A 22,047-nucleotide genomic window follows, 5' to 3' on the forward strand; every position below is an offset into this window, starting at 1 on the left:
GGACTTCAACTATCCAGATATATGTTGGGAAAACAACACTGCAGGGCACAGACTAGCCAATAAGTTCTTGGAATGCATTGGAGACAACTTTTTATTTCAGAAGGTTGAAAAAGCTACAAGGGGGGAAGCTGTTCTAGATTTGATCCTAACGAATAGGGAGGAACTGGTTGAGAATTTGAAAGTGGAAGGCAGCTTGGGTGAAAGTGATCATGAAATCATAGAGTTCACAATTCTAAGAAAGGGTAGAAGGGAGAAAAGCAAAATAGAGACTATGGATTTCAGGAAGGCGGATTTTGGTAAGCTCAGAGAGCTGATAGGTAAGGTTCCATGGGAATCGAGACTGAGGGGAAAAAAAACTGAGGAGAGTTGGCAGTTTTTCAAAGGAACATTGTTAAGGGCCCAAAAGCAAGCTATTCCGATGTGTCAGAAAGATAGAAAATATGGCAAAAGACTGCCTTGGCTTAACCACAAGATCTTGCATGATCTAAAAATAAAAAAGGAGTCGTAAAAAATGGAAAGTAGGACAAATTACAAAGGATGAATACAGGCAAACAGCACAGGAATGCAGGGGCAAGATTAGAAAGGCAAAGGCACAGAATGAGCTCAAACTAGCTACAGGAATAAAGGGAAACAAGACGACTTTTTATAAATACATTAGAAGCAAGAGGAAGACCAAGGAGAGGGTAGGCCCACTGGTCAGTGAGGAGGGAGAAACAGTAACAGGAAACTTGGAAATGGCAAAGATGTTCAATGACTTCGTTTCGGTCTTCACCGAGAAGTCTGAAGGAATGCCTAACATAGGGAATGCTAGTGGGAAGGGGGTAGGTTTAGAAGGTAAAATAAAAAAACAAGTTAAAAATCACCTAGAAAAGTTAGATGCCTGCAAATCACCAGGGTCTGATGAAATGCATCCTAGAATACTCAAGGAGCTGATAGAGGAGGTATCTGAGCCTCTAGCGATCATCTTTGGAAAATCACGGGAGACAGATTTCAGAAGACTGGAAAAGGGCAAATATAGTGCCCATTTATAAAAAGGGAAATAAGAACAACCCAGGAAACTACTGACCAGTTAGCTTCACTTCTGTGCCAGGGAAGATAATGGAGCAAGTAGTTAAGGAAATCTGTAAACACTTGGAAAGTGGCAAGGTGAGAGGGAACAGCCAGCATGGATTTGTAAAGAACAAATCATGTCAAACCAATCTGATAGCTTTCTTTGATAGGATAACGAGTCTTGTGGATAAGGGAGAAGCAGTGGATGTAGTATATCTAGACTTTTTGATACGGTCTCGCATGATGTCCTCTAGATTAGTTGCAATCACTCCCAGCTTGGTATCATCTGCAAACTTAATAAGCGTACTTTCTATACCAATATCTAAATCGTTGAAGATATTGAACAGAGTTGGTCCCAAAACAGACACCTGTGGAACCCCACTCCTTATACCTTTCCAGAAGGATTGTGAACCGTTGATAACTACTCTGAGAACGGTTATCCAGCCAGTTATGCACTCACCGTATAGTAGCCCAATCTAAGTTGTATTTGCTTAGTTTATTGATAAGAATATCATGCGAGACCATATCAAATGCCTTACTAAAGTCTAGGTACAGTAATTCCTCATTTAACACTATAGATGTTTCAGAAAATGAGAAATGAAAACGTGTTATGCGGGGTCAATTTTCCCATTGAAAATCATGGAAAAGATGGGGGTTGTGTTTCAAGCAATGGTGTCTGTTGGGACCGGGACATAAGGTTAGGGGAGAAAGAGGACTGGGTTACAGCAGGGAGGGGAGGTGTTTGGCTCTCGGGGAAGGGAAGGGGAGGGGGATTGGGTTGGGAGTATGCCCATGTGATGGTCTGCCGGGACCCGCACTGCGTCCGGTGGGGGGGGGGGGGGGGGGGGGGGGCATGCTGGGGAACAACGCAGCAAACGGCAAACGTTCCGCTGCTTTGTAGGGTGGCGGGGAAGCCCCACGCAGCTGCCGGCAACAGGCTGGCTGGGGAAATAGTGTTATTCCGGGGAAGGTTGTGCAATTCAAAAAACGTTCCCAAAAAAATCATGCTATCGCAAAAATGTGTTAAGTGGGCACGTGTTAAATGAGGCACGTGTATACTACATCCACCTCTTCTCCCTTATCCACAAGACTCATTACCTATCAAAGAAAGCTAAAGGCACCTGGTGGCTGTTTCTGAAGCTGCATGGAACCTTGGCAGATAAACTTGCTTTAGCCCTAAACTACAGGTGCCATGAGGCACTAGGACGGAGGAAGGGAGAGAACAGCTCATCAGCAGGGCAGGCAGACCCTTTGGATTTCCCTAATGGACCCGTTTGAGAAATAATGGTACTGAGTAAAAGTACAAAAGATCAGATATCACAATCCAAGATGAGTTTCACGGTTGTGACTTTGGTAGGGCACTGTTTATACTGTTTCATTAAGAGGCTATTCTATAAGCGATAAAGTGCTGTGCTGTAATTTCACAGTGACATTTTATCTTTTATATTTCCATTCATAGATTCTTTAACAGGCAAATATGGAGTGTTTGTGCCTGAACTGGCAATATTTCTAATAAAGGAATAGAATAAAAGCTCTGGTAAATTGTATATAAGCACTTGGATAGTCCTTTTCATAATTAAAATTTGCTGGTCACTAACACAGATATTAGTATGTATAATTTTTATCTGTTCATTTACGTAGGGTGGAGTGAGTCAAAGAATAGCAAATGGTACCAATTAAAAGGTTTATTCCATGCAGTTTGATATAGGATACTAAAACACACAATAGATTTATATTCATGATAGATTTCCCACTTACATTAGAGAAAAAGTAGTAAAGTGGGAAAGACTTAGCATTTTGCTTCTGTAAAATTTAATATTCCTCTCCTTCATCCTCTCCATCAATGGAGTCTGTGCCCACTTCCTCATAATCCTTCTCAAGTGCAGCCAAGTCTTCCCGAGCTTCTGAGAATTCTCCTTCCTCCATCCCTTCTCCCACATACCAGTGAACAAAGGCACGTTTGGCATACATCAAATCAAACTTGTGGTCCAGACGGGCCCATGCTTCAGCAATGGCTGTGGTGTTGCTGAGCATACAGACTGCACGCTGAACTTTGGCTAGGTCACCTCCAGGTACAACAGTTGGTGGCTGATAATTTATACCAACCTGGAAAAGAAGAGAATACACTTAGTTTTCCTGTAGGGTTTGGTGACGTCTGTAATTAGTTTGTTACTGACCACAGCAGTAAAAGCAAGATAAGCCCACTAGACACCTGCACTACAGCTTTAGGAATATATTTCAATAAGCCATTTATATAGAAGGAGGGAATGAAAAGCCATTGTATAATCATTTAGCAGCTTTAAGAGACTTGCCTTAAAACCAGTAGGACACCAGTCAACAAACTGGATCGTGCGCTTGGTTTTGATAGCAGCAATAGCAGCATTGACATCTTTGGGGACAACATCACCACGATACAACATACAACAGGCCATGTACTTGCCATGGCGAGGATCACACTTCACCATCTGATTGGATGGCTCAAAGCAAGCATTGGTGATCTCAGAAACAGAGAGTTGTTCATGGTAGGCTTTCTCTGCTGAAATAATTGGGGAATAGGTTACCAGTGGGAAGTGAATACGGGGGTAAGGCACCAGGTTAGTCTGAAATTCTGTCAGGTCCACATTTAAGGCACCATCAAATCTGAGGGAAGCCGTAATGGAAGACACTATCTGACCAATAAGGCGATTGAGGTTTGTGTAGGTAGGGCGTTCAATGTCCAGATTCCTGCGGCAAATGTCATAGATGGCCTCATTGTCAACCATAAAGGCACAGTCGGAATGCTCCAGAGTGGTGTGGGTAGTTAAAATGGAGTTATATGGCTCAACAACAGCTGTTGAGACCTGCGGTGCAGGGTAGATTGCAAATTCTAACTTGGATTTTTTTCCATAGTCGACAGAGAGGCGCTCCATCAGCAGAGAAGTAAAACCTGAGCCAGTGCCTCCACCAAAACTGTGGAAAATCAGGAAGCCTTGCAAACCAGTGCATTGATCAGCCTGAAAGAAAGAGAACATTTTACAGTGGGCAGGTCTGAACATTTTGAATTAAAAAAGCCATCAAGCAAAACCTTCTAAGGCGCTCACATGTCTGCTTAGTTCTTATGAATACAAAAAGTTATTTATCTAGCAGAGGATTAGGCTAGCCCTTCTTCCCAGAAGCCAAAACGAGACATTCTTGGTCATCAATCTGCTATGAGTCTCCTTAGTATAGATCCACTTCAGTGACACCATGTATTTTACAAGACTCATTTATACCCTTTTCATATATATGAGAGAGAGAGAGAGAGAGAGAGAGAGAGAGAGAGAGAGAGAGAGAGAGAGAGAGAGAGAGAGAGAGAGAGAGAATTGTCAGCTTTATGTCATTTAAGTAATAATTATTCACTCTACGTGGCAGCGTGTAGAATCAGCCAGAAACTTTTATATTTACAACATAAACAAATTGATTTGAGATTCTAGACAGATCTAGAACTGCCTACTACTAGTCTATGTTCCAGTGTGATAAGTGGTATTTAAACTCTGCATATTCCCAAGGAATATCATGAGGTTGCTAAATTTAGTAAAGTGAATTGCAATATACAGTAAAACTCCAGTTGTCCAGCATCCAGTGGTCTGACACTCCTGCTAGTCCGGGACCACCTGCAACTCGGAAGTGCTCCAGGCAGTCGGACAATTGGAGCTGCTCTGCCCTGGGCTTCCCCAAGTCAGCCGCTGGTCAGTTTCAGCAGCAGCTGACTTGGGGACACCCGGGGCAGAGCAGCTGGGTTGGTCCTGCAATGCTGCCCCCTCATCCTCGCCACCCCACCCCAGACCCCTCATAGCTCCCCCCTTCCGATAGTCCGGCATATTTGATAATCAGGCACCCCCTGGGTCCTAAAGGTGCCAGATTATCGGAAGTTTACCGTTATTGGACTATTCAAGGAAGCTCTAGTTTGAATCCTGAAGCTGTTAAAGATTAACACTGCATTTTCTCTAGAGTGCAGGGTCACATTCTGGTCAGCAATAACTCCCAGAACCAATTGGCAAGTTGGGACAGTCTGAAAGAGACATGGGAGCACGTTTATACTGGCATGTTCTCATGCAAAAACTCTTTTGCGGAAGAGTTCCTTCTGCAAAAACGCTTCCAGAAGAAAGCGTCTACACTGGCATGTGTTTTTGCACAAGAGCATCCATGCCTGTGTAGACGCTCTCTTGTGCAAGAAAGCTCTGATGGCCATTTTAACCATAGGGCTTTCTTGCGCAAGAAATTCATGTTGCCTGTCTACACTGGCCTCTTCTGGAAGAGCTCTTGCGCAAGAGGGCTTCGAGTTCTCACACAAGCAGCCCTGATTTTATACATTAGAACGTCAGTGTACTTGCGCAAGAACATGCAGCCAGTGTAGACAAGCAGCAAGTTTTTGCACAAGAGCAGCCACTTTTGTGCGAGATCGCGCCAGTGTAGAGACAGCCAGAATGTATTGTGTTAGTCTTTCTAAACAGGTCTGTGAGTGCATACAAGACTAACACGTACACCCTTAGTGTAAATAGAATGTTTAGTGCTCAAAGCGCATCTGGGAATACTGTTTAGACGACAGATTACCAAACCAGAGGGAATTTCTATACACTGGCTATTCTGTATCCATAATATCAGCTATGCAAAGTACATGCTAACTACCTCTAAAAGGAGCTGCTAAATATACAACAAATATTTGTAACTTGGACTTCACCTCAGCTAGTTCACCACATGGAGCGCATGAAGGAGCCATAGACCTCTCCCACTTTGTATCTTTGTTCTCAACACATTAAGTTAGAAAGAAATACATTTGAACATGAAGATCAGATTTCAGCTCACAAAAGCAAGTATTCAAGAGCGGAGGTGAAAACCCTGCTGTGACTGCACCTAAGGACTGGTCCCTTCCTATCTGTAACAACGCAAACTACGCTTTTTAGGCAAGCTGAGGAAGTGGTTCAATTACATTCCAAGAGGAGATCACAAGGTGTCTTAGATCTTCCTCTGATTGGAGTCATCCATTGACACAATTGAAGAGAATGGCACAATTTGACATTAGAATGCCACAGCTTTTACATCTATGGATCACCAATCCACTAGAGCTGAATGCTGAGCCCCACACATCTCAGAGCACTAAATTTGGCTCATTTCCAAACTTTACAAACCATGATGTAGAAAACTCTTCAGTGCAAAGGGGGAAAAAAATTGAACTTACCAGTTTCCTGATACGTTCCAGAACAAGGTCAATGATCTCTTTCCCAATAGTGTAATGACCTCGAGCATAATTATTAGCAGCATCCTCCTTGCCAGAGATCAGCTGTTCAGGATGGAAAAGTTGCTTGTATGTCCCATTCCGTACTTCATCTGGAAGTGTATTACGCGTGAATTTACAGTTAATTTTGGTTTAGACAAAAGTTTAAGAAGCTCACATGCCTGAATCCACCCCTACCTCTAGACAACTCAAAAAGTATCTCAGAGTTGCATGCATAATGTTATGCACATACCACTCTGGCACAGGCCAAAATTAAACTATGAAAACAACTCATTTGATAGTGATAGAAATGTAGCTGTGTTCATTTGATAAACATTTTGATTTAAGCAGCAAAGCCAGAAGGTGTAACAATGCTCTAGGCTGACCTCCTGTATAACAGGTCAGAGATTTGCTCCCACAATTCCTGCAGTGGGGAAAGTCTTCTTTCCCTTTATATACGGTGCATAACTGGTTGGATAACTGTTCCCAAAGAGTCATTATCAGTGGTTCACAGTCATACTGGAAGGGCTCCACGGGGACCAGGTCTGTTCAATACTTTTAACAACAGTTTAGATAATGGCATAGTGTGACACTTAGTTGGGAGGAGCTGCAAGTGCTTTGGAGGATAGTATCCAGATCACTCTGAATGATAATAAACTGGAAAAATGATCTGCGGTAAACAGGATGGCATTTCATAAGGACAAATGCAAAGTACCCCAACTTGGAAGGAACAATCAGTTGCATGCATACAAAACGGGAAGTGAAGAAACATGAGCTATGAGGGAAGATTGAAATAATTAGGTTTGTTTAGTGTGCAGAAGACTCAGAGGGGGCATAACAGTTTTCAAATACCTCAAAAGTTGTTACAAGGAAGAAGAAAAATTGGTCTCCTTAACCTCTGAGGATAGGACAAGAAGCAGTGGGCTTAAATTGCAGCAAGGAAGGTTTAGGTTGGATATTAGGAGAGACTACTTGTCAGGGTGGTTAAGCCCTGTAATAAATTGCCTATGGAGGATTTGGAATCTCCATCATTGAAGATTAAGAGCAGGTTAGAGACATCTGTCAGGGATGATGTAGATGGTGCTTGGTCTTGCCTGAAGGGCAGGGGACTGTACTTGATGACCTCTCGAAGTTCCTTTCAGTGCTATGATAAGGGCTACATCAAACGTGTAATTCAACTAGAAGTTACTGAGCTCTTACGTTAACCTTCCAATTTCTATTTAAGGAATAAACATATTTGTAAAGATTATTTAGGCACCTAAAGATGCAGAAACCACCCCCAAAAGTACCTAAACACACAGGCTACGTCTACATTGGCCCCTTCTCCGGAAGAGGCATGTTAATTTCCAACTTCAGAATAGGGAAATCTGCACGGGATTTAAATATCCCCCGCGGGATTTAAATAAACATGGCCGCCACTTTTTTCCCCAGCTTGGGGAAAAGCCGGAAAAAAGCGTCTAGACTGGCGCGATCTTCCAGAATAAAGCCCTTTTCCAGAGGAAGATCGCACCAGTCTAGACGCTTTTTTCCGGCTTTTCCCCAAGCCAGAAAAAAAAGCGGCGGCCATGTTTATTTAAATCCCGCGGGGGATATTTAAATCCCCCGCGGATTTCCCTATTCTGAAGTTGGAAATTAACATGCCTCTTCCGGAGAAGGGGCCAATGTAGACGTAACCACAGTGAAACCAGAAGAGAATTAAGTATGTCCAGGCACTTTTGAAGATTGCTCCAGGTGCTATAATACCCTTATAATTTGGGGCTAGATTTTTAATTTACCACTTCCTAGGGCAATTCCTTCAGATGGCTGTTTAACAAAATGGCTATAAATGTACATCTTATTCTAATAGTTTTTTCCTAGATTAACCTCAGCCATTTAATCCCATGCCTTTGTTTGCTAATTTGAATATCCATCAGGAGCAAGTAATTTCAACTGCTTCCCCCAGTGTTTTCTTAGTTCTGAGCTCTTTCCAATTTTTCTACATCATTCTGAAAATAGGAATCCCTAGAACTGGCCACACTATTTCAGTAATGGTTCCATCAATGCTATATTTCAATGTATAACCACTTCTACTCAATATTCTCAATGTTTGGGATGCATTATTCAGTCTTTTACTAGATCTTGCTTTTGGTAGTGTGAAAAACCATGTCTGATTGCTTGGTAAAATGGGTGCAATTCAGATTGTTGTGTTAAGTCTTATCACACCAGTCTATACTTCACCTGGAAGAGGAGTTAGAAGAGGGCATACTTACCCACAGAGTAACTGGATGTGGAATATTCCACAGTCAGTGAGCACATCTAGTGTGCATAAGCCAGAGAATGTTCTAGTCAAGAGTATCTTTGGGTTGGTGCATGCATTCATCCTTCCTTGTGTACTTCACAAGAGCATGATAGGCAGAATCACCCTGACACCAGTTTTCACCATGAGAGCCAATCATAATTGAACTCCAAAGTAGCAGGGATGGCATGTGGGTCATGGAATATATGTACAGACCAAACATTTCATAGAACACCCTTTCCTGTGCAGGTAAGTAAACTCTGCATGCTGAACATGATCTTCCATCATCTCTGGCTTTTTGCACCAACATGTGGACAACCATCTTGCTGCTTTTCAAATTTCTGGATTGGCAAGTTTGCTAGAGAATCTACAGAGGTGGAATGATCCCTGGTGGAGGGGGCATGTACTTAGGCTATCAAAATAGATAGCCCAGTGCAACCCAAGAAGGACCTGTGTAGATATAGCCCATCCTTTGATTCTCTTTGCATAAGCCAAAAACAACTTAAGAAACTTCTAGAAGGATTATGTCCTGTCAAGACAGAATATAGCTCTGTGCATGTTCAGTAGGTACAGCCTATGCACAGGTAGGTGCATGGCCTTCCTGGTGTGGATTCTGACATCTTAGGAAGACACCTAGCATACAGAGATTTTTAAGGCCAGAAAACTCGCAAAAATATATATTTGGTATAATATTCCAATGATTAGTTACTTTCACGGTTAAAAGTTTATGACTTATTTCCATTCTAGTTTCAACTTCTCATCATTGGATTATAACTGTCTCTGCTGGATTAAAAAGGGCATTATTAAATACCTGTTCCCACTTAGAGATGTATAAGCTAATCAAGTCACCCCACAACCATCTTTGTTCAGCTGAATAGGTTTATCTTGAGTGTCTCACTTTAGTCATGTTTAAATCCTTAGCAGCTGTCAAATGCAGAACTAAAATAACATTTCTAATTCTGCTCCTGGAACACATTAGCTCTTCTTTTGACCACTGCATCACACTAGGAGCTCATGTTCAACTGACTGTCCACAACGACCCCCAAATCCTCTCAGTCAGTGCTTCCCAGAATTAAGTCCCCCCACATCCTGAAAGGATGGACTACATTCTTTGTTCGTAGACAGACAGTACAAAATGTGTGTGTATCAGTTAATTCTGAATGCAAAAAATCCACCTTGATTAAAAAATTGCAATTACTTACATTGTTAACAAAAAAAGTATTTTTCAATTCACCTCAATCTCAATGCAATCTCTCATGTCAAAGTGTAACTTACTTCACCTTTTTGTTGGTTACCTAAATTAATTCAAACAAAACAATGCAAAAATGTACAGCCTACAAGTCCATTCAGTCCTACTTCTTGTTCTGCCAGCCACTAAGACAAACAAGTCGTTTAAGTTTGCAGGAGATATTGCTGCTTGCTTCTTTAGTTTTACCAAAATGTGAGAACAGGCATTTACATGGCACTTTTGTAGCTGTAGAGCAAGGTATTTACAAGTCAGATATGCTAAACATTCATATGCCGTACCCCTTCATTCTTCTGTCACCATTCCAGAGGATGTGCTTCTATGCTGATTATGCTTGTTAAAAAAATGCAATAATTAAATCTGTGACTGAACTCGTCTCCTGCTCAGTTTTACCAGAATTCTGCCATATATTTCATGTTATGACAGCCTTGGATGTTGACCCAGCACATGTTCATTTTAAGAATGATTTCACTGAAACTGGACAAAACCTAAAAAAGTACCAATGTGGTATTTCTAAGCTACAACACTCAATTCAAGGTTTAAGAATCTGAAGTACCATCCAAAATCTGAGACATATAAGGCATGGAGCAAGCTTTCAGAAGTCCTAAGAGCAACACTCATGCTGAAACTACATAACCCAAACCAGCCCCAAAAAAGAAAATTAACCTTCTACTTTGTGGCATGTGACTCAGATGATGAAAATGAACATAAGTCAGTAACCAAAACCCACTATCAGCATGGAAGCAGGTCCTCTGGAATAATGGTTGAAGCATGGGGGGTCATGAATCTTTAGTGCATGTGGCACCTAAAGATCTTGCAATGCCCGTTCTTACTTGCAGTGTCACTAGAAAACACGAAGTAGGCAGTATTATCTCCTGCAAATTGTAAAGTTGAAGTGATTGGCTGAGTAAGAAGTAGGAGGAGGACGACGACCTGTAGGCCCTTAAAGTGATGCATTGTTTTGTTTGCGTGAAGTTTTTTAACCTATTTCTACATGTGTAAGTTCAGCTTTAATAATTGTACGTGTACTGTAGTGTATTGAAAAGTACGTCCTGTGCATTGCAAATATTTGTAATAATAAAGTTGAGTACTGTACACTGTGTTGTAACTGAAATCAATATACAGTATTTGAAAATGTAGAAGACATCCAAAAATCACAATTATTAATTTTTAATTGCTTGACAGCCGTAATACATATTAACACCACACTGTGTGCTTGAACCCATTTTACAAAGTGATCTAGATCATCTGAATGGATGATCTCTATTTACTATGCACCCAATTTCAGGGTTATCTGCAAACTTTGTCAGCAATGATTGTTTTCTCTTTCAGGTTTTCTCCCCCCCCCCAGCTATTAACAGTGTTACAACTGCCAGCAAAGTTGCCACACAAGTCTGAACAAGCACATTTATTCTTGAGCAAAAATAGATTTAAGCACACTCTTTTTGAGCCACCCATCAATGTTAAGGAGCCTTACTTGGCTAGAGCCCTTCTAATCTTTCTGCAGAAAATGGGCCCCTCTTGGACAGAAGGTCCAGCGCTAAAAGGAGGATGCCGACTAGAAAAGGGGATTGAGAAAGAATTGCAGAAGTCAAATTCCAATAAGTATTATAAATAGTTGGCTCAATCCTGTTCATTTACACAAGTGTTTACAGTTAGAAGAAAATATGAAAAGCCCAGAAGTATATGCACAAAAGCAAGGTGGTTAGAGAATTCTCAAGATGTACAACATCCAGTAAATCTGGAAAGGCAGCTGGTGCCTGTCGATATTTTGGTGACATTTCAACACTAGCTGGGAGAGGGGGCAGGAAGCCACAAGGAACTCATCAGGCATTCTGCCAGGAGCCGCTGCACCTAATATTTGTGATTTCGCCATTCATAGTAGTGGCCAGGAACACATTCATTGCCAATGATGAAAGTTCACTATACAACACTGCGTACTATATTTACCTATCACTGCGGGTTCCAGATCCACAAACACAGCACGGGGGACATGCTTTCCTGCACCAGTCTCACTGAAGAAGGTGTTAAAAGAATCATCACCACCACCAATTGTTTTGTCACTTGGCATAGTGCCGTTGGGCTGAATGCCATGCTCCAGGCAGTAGAGTTCCCAGCATGCATTGCCAATCTGCACACCAGCTTGGCCAACATGGACTGAGATGCACTCACGCTGTACAGAGAAAATAAGAAAATTAAGGTTTCTTAGCAGGAACAGTGGCTTTGTCGCCTAGCAAAATAACTAGCACAGACTGCCTGGAACTACCATACTTCATAATTATTAAAACTACACCCAAAACATTGGCCTCATTTTGTAGTAGGGTTAGTGACAACTGGGACAGAGTCCAACTGTCACACAACCTTCCTTCAGTCATCTATTTTCACAGAGGAAAACCTTTTGGACATTGTCAAGTAACATTTTATAGGCTCATATTCTCTCAAACACCTGAAGGCAAAGTTTCACCTACTCCCACTTCTCCAACAGATTGTCCTCTCCCTATTTGAGCAATATTGATTTTTACATTTGGAAAGTATTTAAAGGTTAAAATCCCATTTAAACAGTCAGCACCAGCCCGTGGGTCATTGGTATAAGACAAGACATTCTCTCTCTCCTGGAGACCATATCTGTGCCACCCCCAACTCCAGTTTATTTAATTATTAGATGCAGCACAGCCAACAAAGGGAGCACAACATTGGAAACTGAGGTAACTTCATTTTTTCCCTTTTAAATTAGTACATATAAAGCCAGAAAACAATCCTTCTCTATCCTATTAGTCTTAAAAGTATATAAAATCTGAACCCAACCACCACCTTTTCACCATTTTGTTTAGGTTACACTGACCAAGTTAAGCTGTACATCCTTAGAGCCCTGCGCAGATACAAAATGTGTATCCACATCCATATCTGCAAATTTACAGGGTTCTAGATATAAAATGTTTATCTGCCTCCATGGATATAAAGCAGATATGCAGGGCTCTGTGTATCCTGTAAGGAAAATACTTGTTTGTAAAATGATTCCCCCTACTGTTGAATTTATATCACTATGGAACTTTAGTTTGGAAAAAGCGATTAAATCCTTCTTACACTGAGAAATACACAAAAAGCACAGCATGCATTATTGCTTTGTGTAAGGAATCTAGTCAGCACTGATAAATGTCCTAACACTGTGAGCAAAATTTTTCTGCAACCTCACCAGCCAGCTCAACTGCCAAGCTTAGCACAGACGGTCAGAAGACAGTATTGAAGTGTCAACACCAGTTTTAAACTCACAGAACACTGACTCTGCCCCACATTACCACTGAAGAAAAAAACTTCAGTGCCCTTTTTAATATATGAACGTATGGCCTGCCTCTACAAAATAGTCCTCACCACACCCCTGAAAGGTAGGCAGAGATTTAAATTTAATAGATGGGCAAGTTGAGGCAGACCTTAAGCAACCTGATTTCAGCTACACAAGTCAATAACAAAGCTATGATTGAAACACAAGAGTCTTTGTGTCCCCAGCTCTGTTCTCATTTCTGTAGGAAAGGTTGCTGAACCCTGGACTAAGTGACATGCCAAAATTTAACCCTCCTGCCCTGGGCCATGCTACTCTTGCGAGAGTGGGAGAAAAGGGGCGAGAGGCTCTCTCCACCGTGCGCCCTGTGAACCATCTGGGTCAATGAAAACCTTTCCATGGACCACCAGTTGCTAATGGAAACTCACCATTAATTACATAATTATGCCCCAGCCATTTTGCTAGTGCTGCAGCTGGGGAGAACAGTTTAATTTAAATTATTAAACATATTAAGCATTTTAACTCATGTTCATTTATTAAACTTTATTTGTAATAAAAGTAAAATGTGTCAAACAACAGGTGTCAATGTTTTCTTTATTTATGGCAGGGGTATGGAACCTTTTTAAAGTCGGGTCACTGACCCAAAGAAAAAAAAAATCATTTGGGGACCATACAAGTGAAAAGCAAAAAAACTCCTCCCAAAACCCCCAACGCTCACTGATGTGGCCCCCAACTGAGACCACTCAGTCTTTTGGCACTCCAGCCTCCACAGGGTGAGGGGAAAGGACAGGGGGGACTGAGGTTCAGGTCTTTCCATAGACCAGCATTATTTTTCTGGAGTTCCAGAGTTTGTGGATTTTGTGAATCTCCTTAGTCTCTCAGGTGGGAACAAAAATGAAGAGTTCAATGTGTGGGGCAGGGTTGCCAGCAAGTGGGAGAGGAATGTAAAATCTGGGCGGGAGGCGGGGTATAGGACAGGGTGAGGAGGGCAAGGCCTGGAAGGGAGTTTGGCAGCAGGAGAGGGTATGGGATGGGGGTATGAGAGGGAGTCTGGGGAGTAATACAGAAAAGGTGAGAGTAAGAGAATGCAGCCAAATAGCTTGTTGGGGAGGGAGGCATAGAAGTGGGGAGTAAAGGAAAGTGCAGCTTCTACAAAGTAAACTTGTATCCCTTCTCCCATCTTCCCACTCCTCCAGCTTCACCCCCCTCAGCCCCATGATCCCCCCCAGCCTGACCCCTTGCATCGCTTCATGCCCCCCCAGTGCAACCTCTGCCCCCACAGCCTGATCCCCTGCATTGCCCCATGTCCCTCAGTGCAACCTCTGTCCCCTCCCATCTTGCCCCTGCGTCCTCCTTCATCCCCGCTCTTGCTCAGCGCATTCACTCCCAGCCCCCCAGGAGCAGCACTGGGGCAAGTAGAGACAGGGGACAGAGTCTCTTCCCTGGCCAGCCCTTTCCCTGCAGCTCCAGGGCTGCCTCCAGCTGTCCAGGGGCTGCGGGGCACTAGGAAAGGTGCCCATAGAGAGCAGTTCAGCGCAACCTGGGCTCCGGCACACGAGGGCTGTGTCTAGACTGGCCTGTTTTTCTGGAAAATCAGCCACTTTTCCGGAAAAACTTGCCAGCTGTCTACACTGGCCTCTTGAATTTCCGCAAAAGCACTGACGATCTCATGTAAGATTGTCAGTGTTCTTGCGGAAATACTATGCTGCTCCCGTTCGAGCAAAAGTCCTTTTGCGCAAAAGGGCCAGTGTAGACAGCTCAGATTTGTTTTCCGCAAAAAAAACCCGATCGCGAAAATGGCAATCAGGGCTTTTTTTCCGGAAAAGCACATCTAGATTGGCACGGATGCTTTTCCGCATAAAGTGCTTTTGTGGAAAAGCATCCAGGCCAATCTAGACGCTCTGGTCCGAAAAGGCTTTTAACAGAAAACGTTTCCGTTAAAAGCATCTCTGGAAAATCATGCCAGTCTAGACGTAGCCCATGTGTGCTGGCCACCCAGCCCCGGCTCTGCAGGAGGCCCAGCCCCGCCCCCTTCCAAAACAGAAGGCAGAGTTAGGGATGCACCCGCACCTCCCCCACACATAGCCCCCAACAGGAAGTCAGCACTGGTGCTGCACAAGGGGGCGGGGGCAGGGCTGAGTTTGTGCCAGTAAAAATCAGCTCATATGCTGCTTGTGACGTGTGTCCCAGGGGTTGCCAACCGTGCTGTACTCTGTTAAAGTGCCTTCCATCCAAGGGCTAAAGCTCAAGAACAGGTGTCTGGATTTATGTTGCCAAGCCATACTTGAGTCTTGTCTACTAACTACTACAGTAGCAGTGTACACAACTACAGCCCAGCTGACATAGGGAGCAAATCTTTGTCTATAGGAAGGAGGCGGCTGTAGAATGCAGAATGTTTCTGTGATTCCTTAATAAGGAATCTCCCTGATACCAGAAACACAGCAGACAGGGCAGGATGGGAGAGAGAGTGGAGATGAGGTGGAACACACTGCTATGCATGGTGTCAAGTATCAGAGGGGTAGCCGTGTTAGTCTGAATCTGCAAAAGCGACGAGGAGTCCTGTGGCACCTTATAGACTAACTGAAGTGTAGGAGCATAAGCTTTCGTGGGCAAAGACCCACTTCGTCAGATGCATGTAGTGGAAATTTCCAGAGGCAGGAATAAATATGCCCTATAAATATGTGCATATTTATTCCTGCCTCTGGAAATTTCCACTACATGCATCTGACGAAGTGGGTCTTTGCCCACGAAAGCTTATGCTCCTACACTTCAGTTAGTCTATAAGGTGCCACAGGACTCCTCGTCGCTACTGCTATGCAGTGCAGAGCCAAGCCAGGGAGGGAGGAAGGCAGGGGCAGATATGAGGGTGTTGCCATCCCTCTGACTCAGTATTGGTTGCTTCCAGCTGCTGTCTGAACTTAAGATAGCATTCCAAAACACTCACTCCCCCCAACATATACTCCCTTTCCACACTCTTCCAGAATACGTGGTCTATCTTCTCCTCCCCACACACATCAGTAGAAAAGCATCTGGAAACCTATTAGGACCCCTATTAGGATGGAGTAATGGGATTGAGAAACGTACATAGCGCGGTTCTGTACCACGAGTAAGAGCCTACCAAATTCACAGCCATGAAAAATGCATCATAGATCATGAAATATGGCCTTGTGTACTTTTACCTTATACTGGGGGGTTTCAATTTTCTTTCCTGAGGCACCCTGAACATGGTGTAGGAACTCCATGGCGCTGCCAACAATTGTTTATATGGTACATGCACACACTTATTAGAATGCACATGAGCAACCACCCAGAGATGATAAAGTACTATTATATTGAAAATCCCCAAGAGGATTAATATTTTTCCATCCACAAAGACACTATAGAAAGGGGTCAGACTCACCCCCATTTTACAGATGGGCAACCATTGGCATAAAGTGAGGTGACTTTCCTAAGGTCACCCAAACTAGAAGCAGAGCTCAGAATAAAAACCAGAGTCTGAGTCCCAATCCAGTGCCCTGTCCACCAGACTACACTGCCACCTGTTGGCTGTGTGGAAAGTATTGCCAGAGGTGGTCCTAAAATCAGAAACTTAAGTGATTCCATGATTAACATTGGCAATTCTTACAACAACTGATACCTTTACCAGGTATGTGACAGCATACATGTTTAAACGGTCAATTGACGACCCTGGGTATGAATTTTCAAAATAGATCAAGTTCACAACAGCTCCCATTTGTGATGTTCATGACTAGAGTCTCGGAAGTGCTTAGTGCCCAAAGTAAAGAGGCCAGATTTTCAGGTGAGCTCATCATTAGGTACCCACATGGGAGGCAAGCATTTCTGAAAGCTCCAACCTAGATAAGTGCCAAGCAGTCCAGGACTCTAATATTTGTATGGGACCTCCTTAATCTGCATTGTCCTCAAACTTCTTGGCCAAATTTGCTTCATCCTTGTCCTTAAAATAGGATAGCAATTTTCCAGGCCCTGCTTCTGGGCATATGCCTTTTATAACCCAGAATATTAAACTGGAAAAGGTTTCTTCTTCCTAGGACTAGTCTAACATACTGACTCCTGAATGTACTAGTTATACTTGGAATGGTCTGCAGAAATACATACAGTGCTTAGACCAAGCAGAGAAAAAGCAGATTCACTGCTGTCCATTGCAATGAAATCAATGTAAAGCAGTGGTCACCAACCGGAAAATTGGGATCAACTTGCAGATCCATGGAACCTCTGGACAGGCAAGCCTGACTGGTTTAGACAGGAAGCTATCAAGTGTGGGCACTTCAACAGCTCCTCTCCTGCCCTCTGCCTTGAAGCTGCTCCCCACCCCCAGGAGCCTTCTGGCTTGCTGTGCAGAGTGGAGGAAAGCTAATGTCAGGGTTCTCCCCTCATCCCACCCTTGTACCTCATCTCCACGAGTGGAGACAGAATAAGCCAGCATGCAACTACTCCAATATCTGAACATGCTCAGCATACTTAAAGGGTCAATGCAAATCTGTCACTTTTACACACAGTGTCTATCGCTTAGTTTTCCCACTCACCTGAGTGTACTAATTAATTGTACTAATTTTGTTATTTGTTTTACTTCTTTCAAAGTACATTATTTTAGATTTTTGACTGGCCTTTCATAACTGTTATTTCTCTTATGCTTAAAGTTAATTCTTTGAGTAGTAAGAAAGCCTAATCTGTTGTAGCTGGAGAAATTATCCCTACAATATTTTTACAATATATTTTATATCTAAGGATTTTGGGTTTTTTTGTTTTACAGGTGGTGCACAGCTGCACATAAACTCAATATTGATGCACATAACAAAATTCATTTCCTCCACTTTTTCATCCACATGTGAAACACTGGCCCGGAGTCTCCTGAAGCCAAATCAGGAGATTGGCCAAAGGTCATTAGCCCTGATATCCTGCTGGATAGTTAAGGCACATCCCCCCCTGCCCTAACCCTGAACTGTACCCGGAAGCAGCTGGCATGTCCCAGAAGCCCCTGGGTGGGGCCAGCTAGGGGTCTCTACAGGTTAGCCTTGCCTGCTGGCACGGGCCCTGCAGCTCCTATTGGCTGGGAACAGGACACCTCAGCCAAGGAAGTGGAAGGCAGTACCTGCAGAGGTGGGGAGCAGCCCATGAAGCCACCTGCCCCCTTACTTCCTTTCCCACATGCCAGCCACTTCTGGGAGTTGCATAGGGCCGGGAAAGGGATGAGTGAGCTTTGGCCCCAATGCTTCATCACCAAGGAGCCACCTGCAATAAGTGGTGCGGAGCCAGAGCGCACATCCTGAACCCCGCCCCCCGCCGGGCACCTCCCGCCCCCAGACTGCGGGCACCCAGCTCAGGCCTCGTCTAGCAGCACCTCACAGCCCAGCAAAACACGTGGAGGGGCCTGAGCGCCGTGGGCACCGCCCACTTCCTCCGATGCCAAGTGAAGAGGGGATGGGGCGGGGAGCAGGAAGAGGGCGCGCACGTTACCCCCTAGCGGGGCGGGAGGGGCCGGGCGCTGCAAGGAGACGCGACGCGGACGGAAGGAGCCGGGTTCGAGCCGCCGCTGAGGTGAAGAGCCGGGCGCGTGACTCGCACGGGCTGCGTCTTGTGGGACGCGGGCCTGGCGCCCGCCCCGCCCCCCAGGGAACGCGCTGCGAAGTGCGCCGGGCCCAGGCCGCGCCGCCATGTTCCCCGAGCAGCCACCATTTTGAGCGGCCCCGGGGCGCCGGCTCCGCCCGCCCGCGCGCGCCTCACACAAGCGTTGGGGTCGCGGTGCCTCAGCGCCCCTCGCGCCGCCTCCTCACCATGTCTCCGGCAGACGGGCACGGCCTCGGGTGACGACAGACGCGCGACGGGTCTGAACCGCACCGCTAAAAGCGGCCGTGGGGCGCCAGAGCCACTTTATATACGGCGCCCGCGTCTCCCTCGCTTCCCATTGGGCAGAGCCGGCCCCCACCACTCTCCTTCCGGCTACCCCATTGGACACTGCGGGCGGGGCGGACCCTCCCTCGCCTGCCATTGGCCAGCGAGTATGAATCTGTGCTGCGAGAACCAGCCACTGGGCTGTTCGTACCGGGGGCGGGGCTCCCGCCAAGAGACCTCCAGCCACAGACCGACAGCGCCTGGGACAAGGGGCGCAGCTCGTGGGTCCCTGCTCGGGGAACGCGCCCGGGAGCCCAGTTCCACTGCGGGCCGTGCAGGGTTCAGTTGTGCCCGGCAGGTAGATTGCAGGGGCCTCCCTCTGGCAGCGGCTCAGGGATCATCCCTGTGCTGGGTTTGTCTATAGCCCCGTGCTCGGCTACACGATTTGTGTTTGCATCAGCTTTGCAACCCCCACCAATGAGTCCCGAATATCTGCATCCCGTACGCGACAATAGCCCTGGAGTTGCAGAGCTCTCTAAATAGATTTCACATTCCTCTGGGGTGTAGGGTATGGATTAGGTGGGTATATCCAACCTAATTCATTCCCTGCCACGGGCGGGACCTGGAGCATCAGTGGCACCTTCGTTTCTCCTGGTCTCTACCTGTGATCGCAGTAAATCTGTAGCCTGAAACACTTTAGTCTAAGCCAGGGTTTCCCAAACTATGGGTCGCCATTACATTTCAAAAGGGTCACCAAATGTCTCCCCAGGTGGCTTTGCTCTCCCACCTCCCCCCATTTTTTAATTGCCTTAGGTCACCAAGCCTTCCTGAATTGTCAAAACGGGTCCCCATCTGGAAAAGGTTGGGAACCACTGGTCTAAGGTTAAGACATTGAGCTCAGTAAATGGGCAAAGTCTGAAATACAGGAAGTCAGACTAGATGACCTGGCCCTTTCACTGCTTAAAATCTAAGAACATGTCTTGTGATTTCAGTCTCTTGTGATCTTCTGATCCTTTGGACAGCAAGGGAGCTCCCAGTAGATAATAAATGAATTGCTAATTAATCCCCCCCCCCCCACACACACACACAAAGTATAACTACCCTCCCATCCACCTGCCATAACTTTCCATCCCTTCCTCACACAAGAGTTAAAAATACCAATAGAGAGGTTAAAACAAAAAACAGAACAATGGAGCACTTTAAAGACTAACAAGATGGTTTAATAGGTGATGAGCTTTCGTGGGCCAGACCCACTTCCTCAGATCAAACAGTGGAAGAAAATTGTCACAACCATATATACCAAAGGATACAATTAAAAAAAATGAACACATATGAAAAGGACAAATCAAATTTCAGAACAGAAGAGGGATGGGGGGGGGGGGGAGTAAATGTCTGTGAGCTAATGATATTAGAGGTGATAACTGGGGAAGCTATCTTTGTAATGGGTAAGATAATTAGCATCTTTATTCAAACTTAGGTGTAAAGTGTCAAATTAAAGCATGAATGACAGTTCGACACTTTATTCAAACTTAGGTGTAAAGATGCTAATTATCTTACCCATTACAAAGATAGCTTCCCCAATTATCACCTCTAATATCATTAGCTCACAGACATTTACCTCCCACCCCCCTTCTGTTCTGAAATTTGATTTGTCCTTTTCATATGTGTTCGTTTATTTTAATTGTATCCTTTGGTATATATGGTTATGACAATTTTCTTCCACTATTTGATCTGAGGAAGTGGGTCTGGCCCACGAAAGCTCATCACCTAATAAACCATCTTGTTAGTCTTTAAAGTGCTACATAGACCTGTTTTTTGTTTCATGCCTGATATATGTCTGTTTTAACCTCTTAAATATCTCAAGTGATGGAAATTCTACAACCTCCTTTGGTGATTTATTCCTGTGCTTAACCACCTTTCCAAGGCCCCTTTTATCCCTTAGTCAATTCAACAGAGCCACTCTTGCATTGCCACTTGGGCAAAATCACAATGTAAATTCAGGGATGTTCTATGGCAGAAGCTAATCACTGGAGACACGGCAAGAGCTGGAACATGGAGAGAGAGAGAGAGAGAGAGAGAGAGAGAGAGAGATGCAGGGGAAACCACAGCTTGTTTGTTCTCTCTTTTTTTTTTTTTTTTGGGTGCAGTAACTTGCTGAATTCTTGATTTAATTATTAACCAGCCCAACAGGCCAAACGGGGTAGACTGGGAAATTACAGCACTCCCCAGCTCAGCTTAAAGCAGGGTTGTCATGGGGTAATAAGCCACCACCTCTCTCCCCCACAAGGCAGGGCGCAGAGCCTCTTAGGCCCAGTCTGGGTTGCTCCACCCCAAAATTGTTACTGTACCCGGCCAGTACCAGCCCCTGCTGGCGGGGCAACAGGGCTCCATGGCCAAGTCGCTAGCAGCTCCTGCCAGCAGGGCAACAGGGCCCCGTGGCCAAGTCCGTAGTCCAAGTGTAGTGTTCCCCTGGGGGGGAGGGAGACCTGGGCCCTCCCTCTCCACTGGGTCCCAGGTCTCCCTCCCCCCCAGGGCCCTGTCAGTACTGGGCGTGTCCCACCACTAGCTCAGCAGGAAGTCCGCCTGAAATGCACTGAGCTCTTGGGGATTCCAATTCCCCACCCTGAGCTACTTCCTACCCTGTCCAGGATGGACGGCATCTTCCCCACCTTTGTCCTCTGAGCTGGGCACATCCCCAGCTGGTCTCTGCTGTGGTGTCCATCTGCTGCTTCAGAGCTCTGGCCACAGCTCCTTCCCCTGTGGTGGTCAGCCCTGACTGAGCTGCTCTCCTGGTTTTTATACTGGTCCTCCAGTTGGAGCATGCCCAACAGGGCTGTGGGGTCTCGCGGCCATATAGGCCTGGTTAACTCCTCCCGGCTCAGTGGGGGGTTGGTATACCCCATCACAAGGGGACTTCGAACATTTCAGCATATATTAGGTATATATTATTCAGCATATATACCTAATATATATTTCAACAGGAAATACCAAAAAGCAATAACACAACAATAATACAAGTGTGTTGGGGATGAGCGTGTGTGTATTTGGGGAGTGGGAAGCCAGGTCTGCACTAGGGAGCAATGTCGAACTAAGATACAGCGTGGCTTAGTTCGACT

General features: G+C 45.0%; 1 protein-coding gene across 2 annotated transcripts; it reads right to left on the reverse strand.

The window, feature by feature from the left end:
• Positions 1 to 2,720: 2,720 nt before the first annotated feature.
• On the reverse strand, positions 2,721 to 21,768 carry LOC102450295 (tubulin alpha-1C chain). 2 transcript variants are annotated; one of them, XM_075910543.1, is made up of 5 exons: positions 21,601 to 21,768; positions 11,755 to 11,977; positions 6,248 to 6,396; positions 3,363 to 4,043; positions 2,721 to 3,156 (listed from the first exon to the last, which is right to left on the reverse strand). In XM_075910543.1, the coding sequence occupies exons 1-5, from the start codon at positions 21,751 to 21,753 to the stop codon at positions 2,863 to 2,865; spliced, it is 1,500 nt and encodes a 499-aa protein (XP_075766658.1). In that variant the 5' UTR covers positions 21,754 to 21,768; the 3' UTR covers positions 2,721 to 2,862. The 2 variants fall into 2 exon arrangements, with proteins under 2 accessions (XP_075766658.1, XP_075766659.1); XM_075910544.1 differs by lacking the exon at positions 21,601 to 21,768 and adding an exon at positions 18,874 to 19,028.
• Between the last annotated feature and the right edge of the window lie 279 nt (positions 21,769 to 22,047).

This window comes from Pelodiscus sinensis, chromosome 27, assembly GCF_049634645.1.
Source record: "Pelodiscus sinensis isolate JC-2024 chromosome 27, ASM4963464v1, whole genome shotgun sequence".
Classification (NCBI taxonomy): Eukaryota; Metazoa; Chordata; order Testudines; family Trionychidae; genus Pelodiscus; species Pelodiscus sinensis.

Bases quoted from the DNA above. Each gene is read 5' to 3' on its own strand.
- LOC102450295 (XM_075910543.1), bottom strand. From the start codon at position 21,753: ATGCTCCAACTGGAGGACCAGTATAAAAACCAGGAGAGCAGCTCAGTC. The intron at 6,397-11,754 runs GTAAATATAGTA...ATACACTTCCAG, and splicing joins TCTGGAACCCGCAGTGATAG to ATGAAGTACGGAATGGGACA. The intron at 3,157-3,362 runs GCAAGTCTCTTA...CTTCTTTTCCAG, and splicing joins GGTGTCCTACTGGTTTTAAG to GTTGGTATAAATTATCAGCC.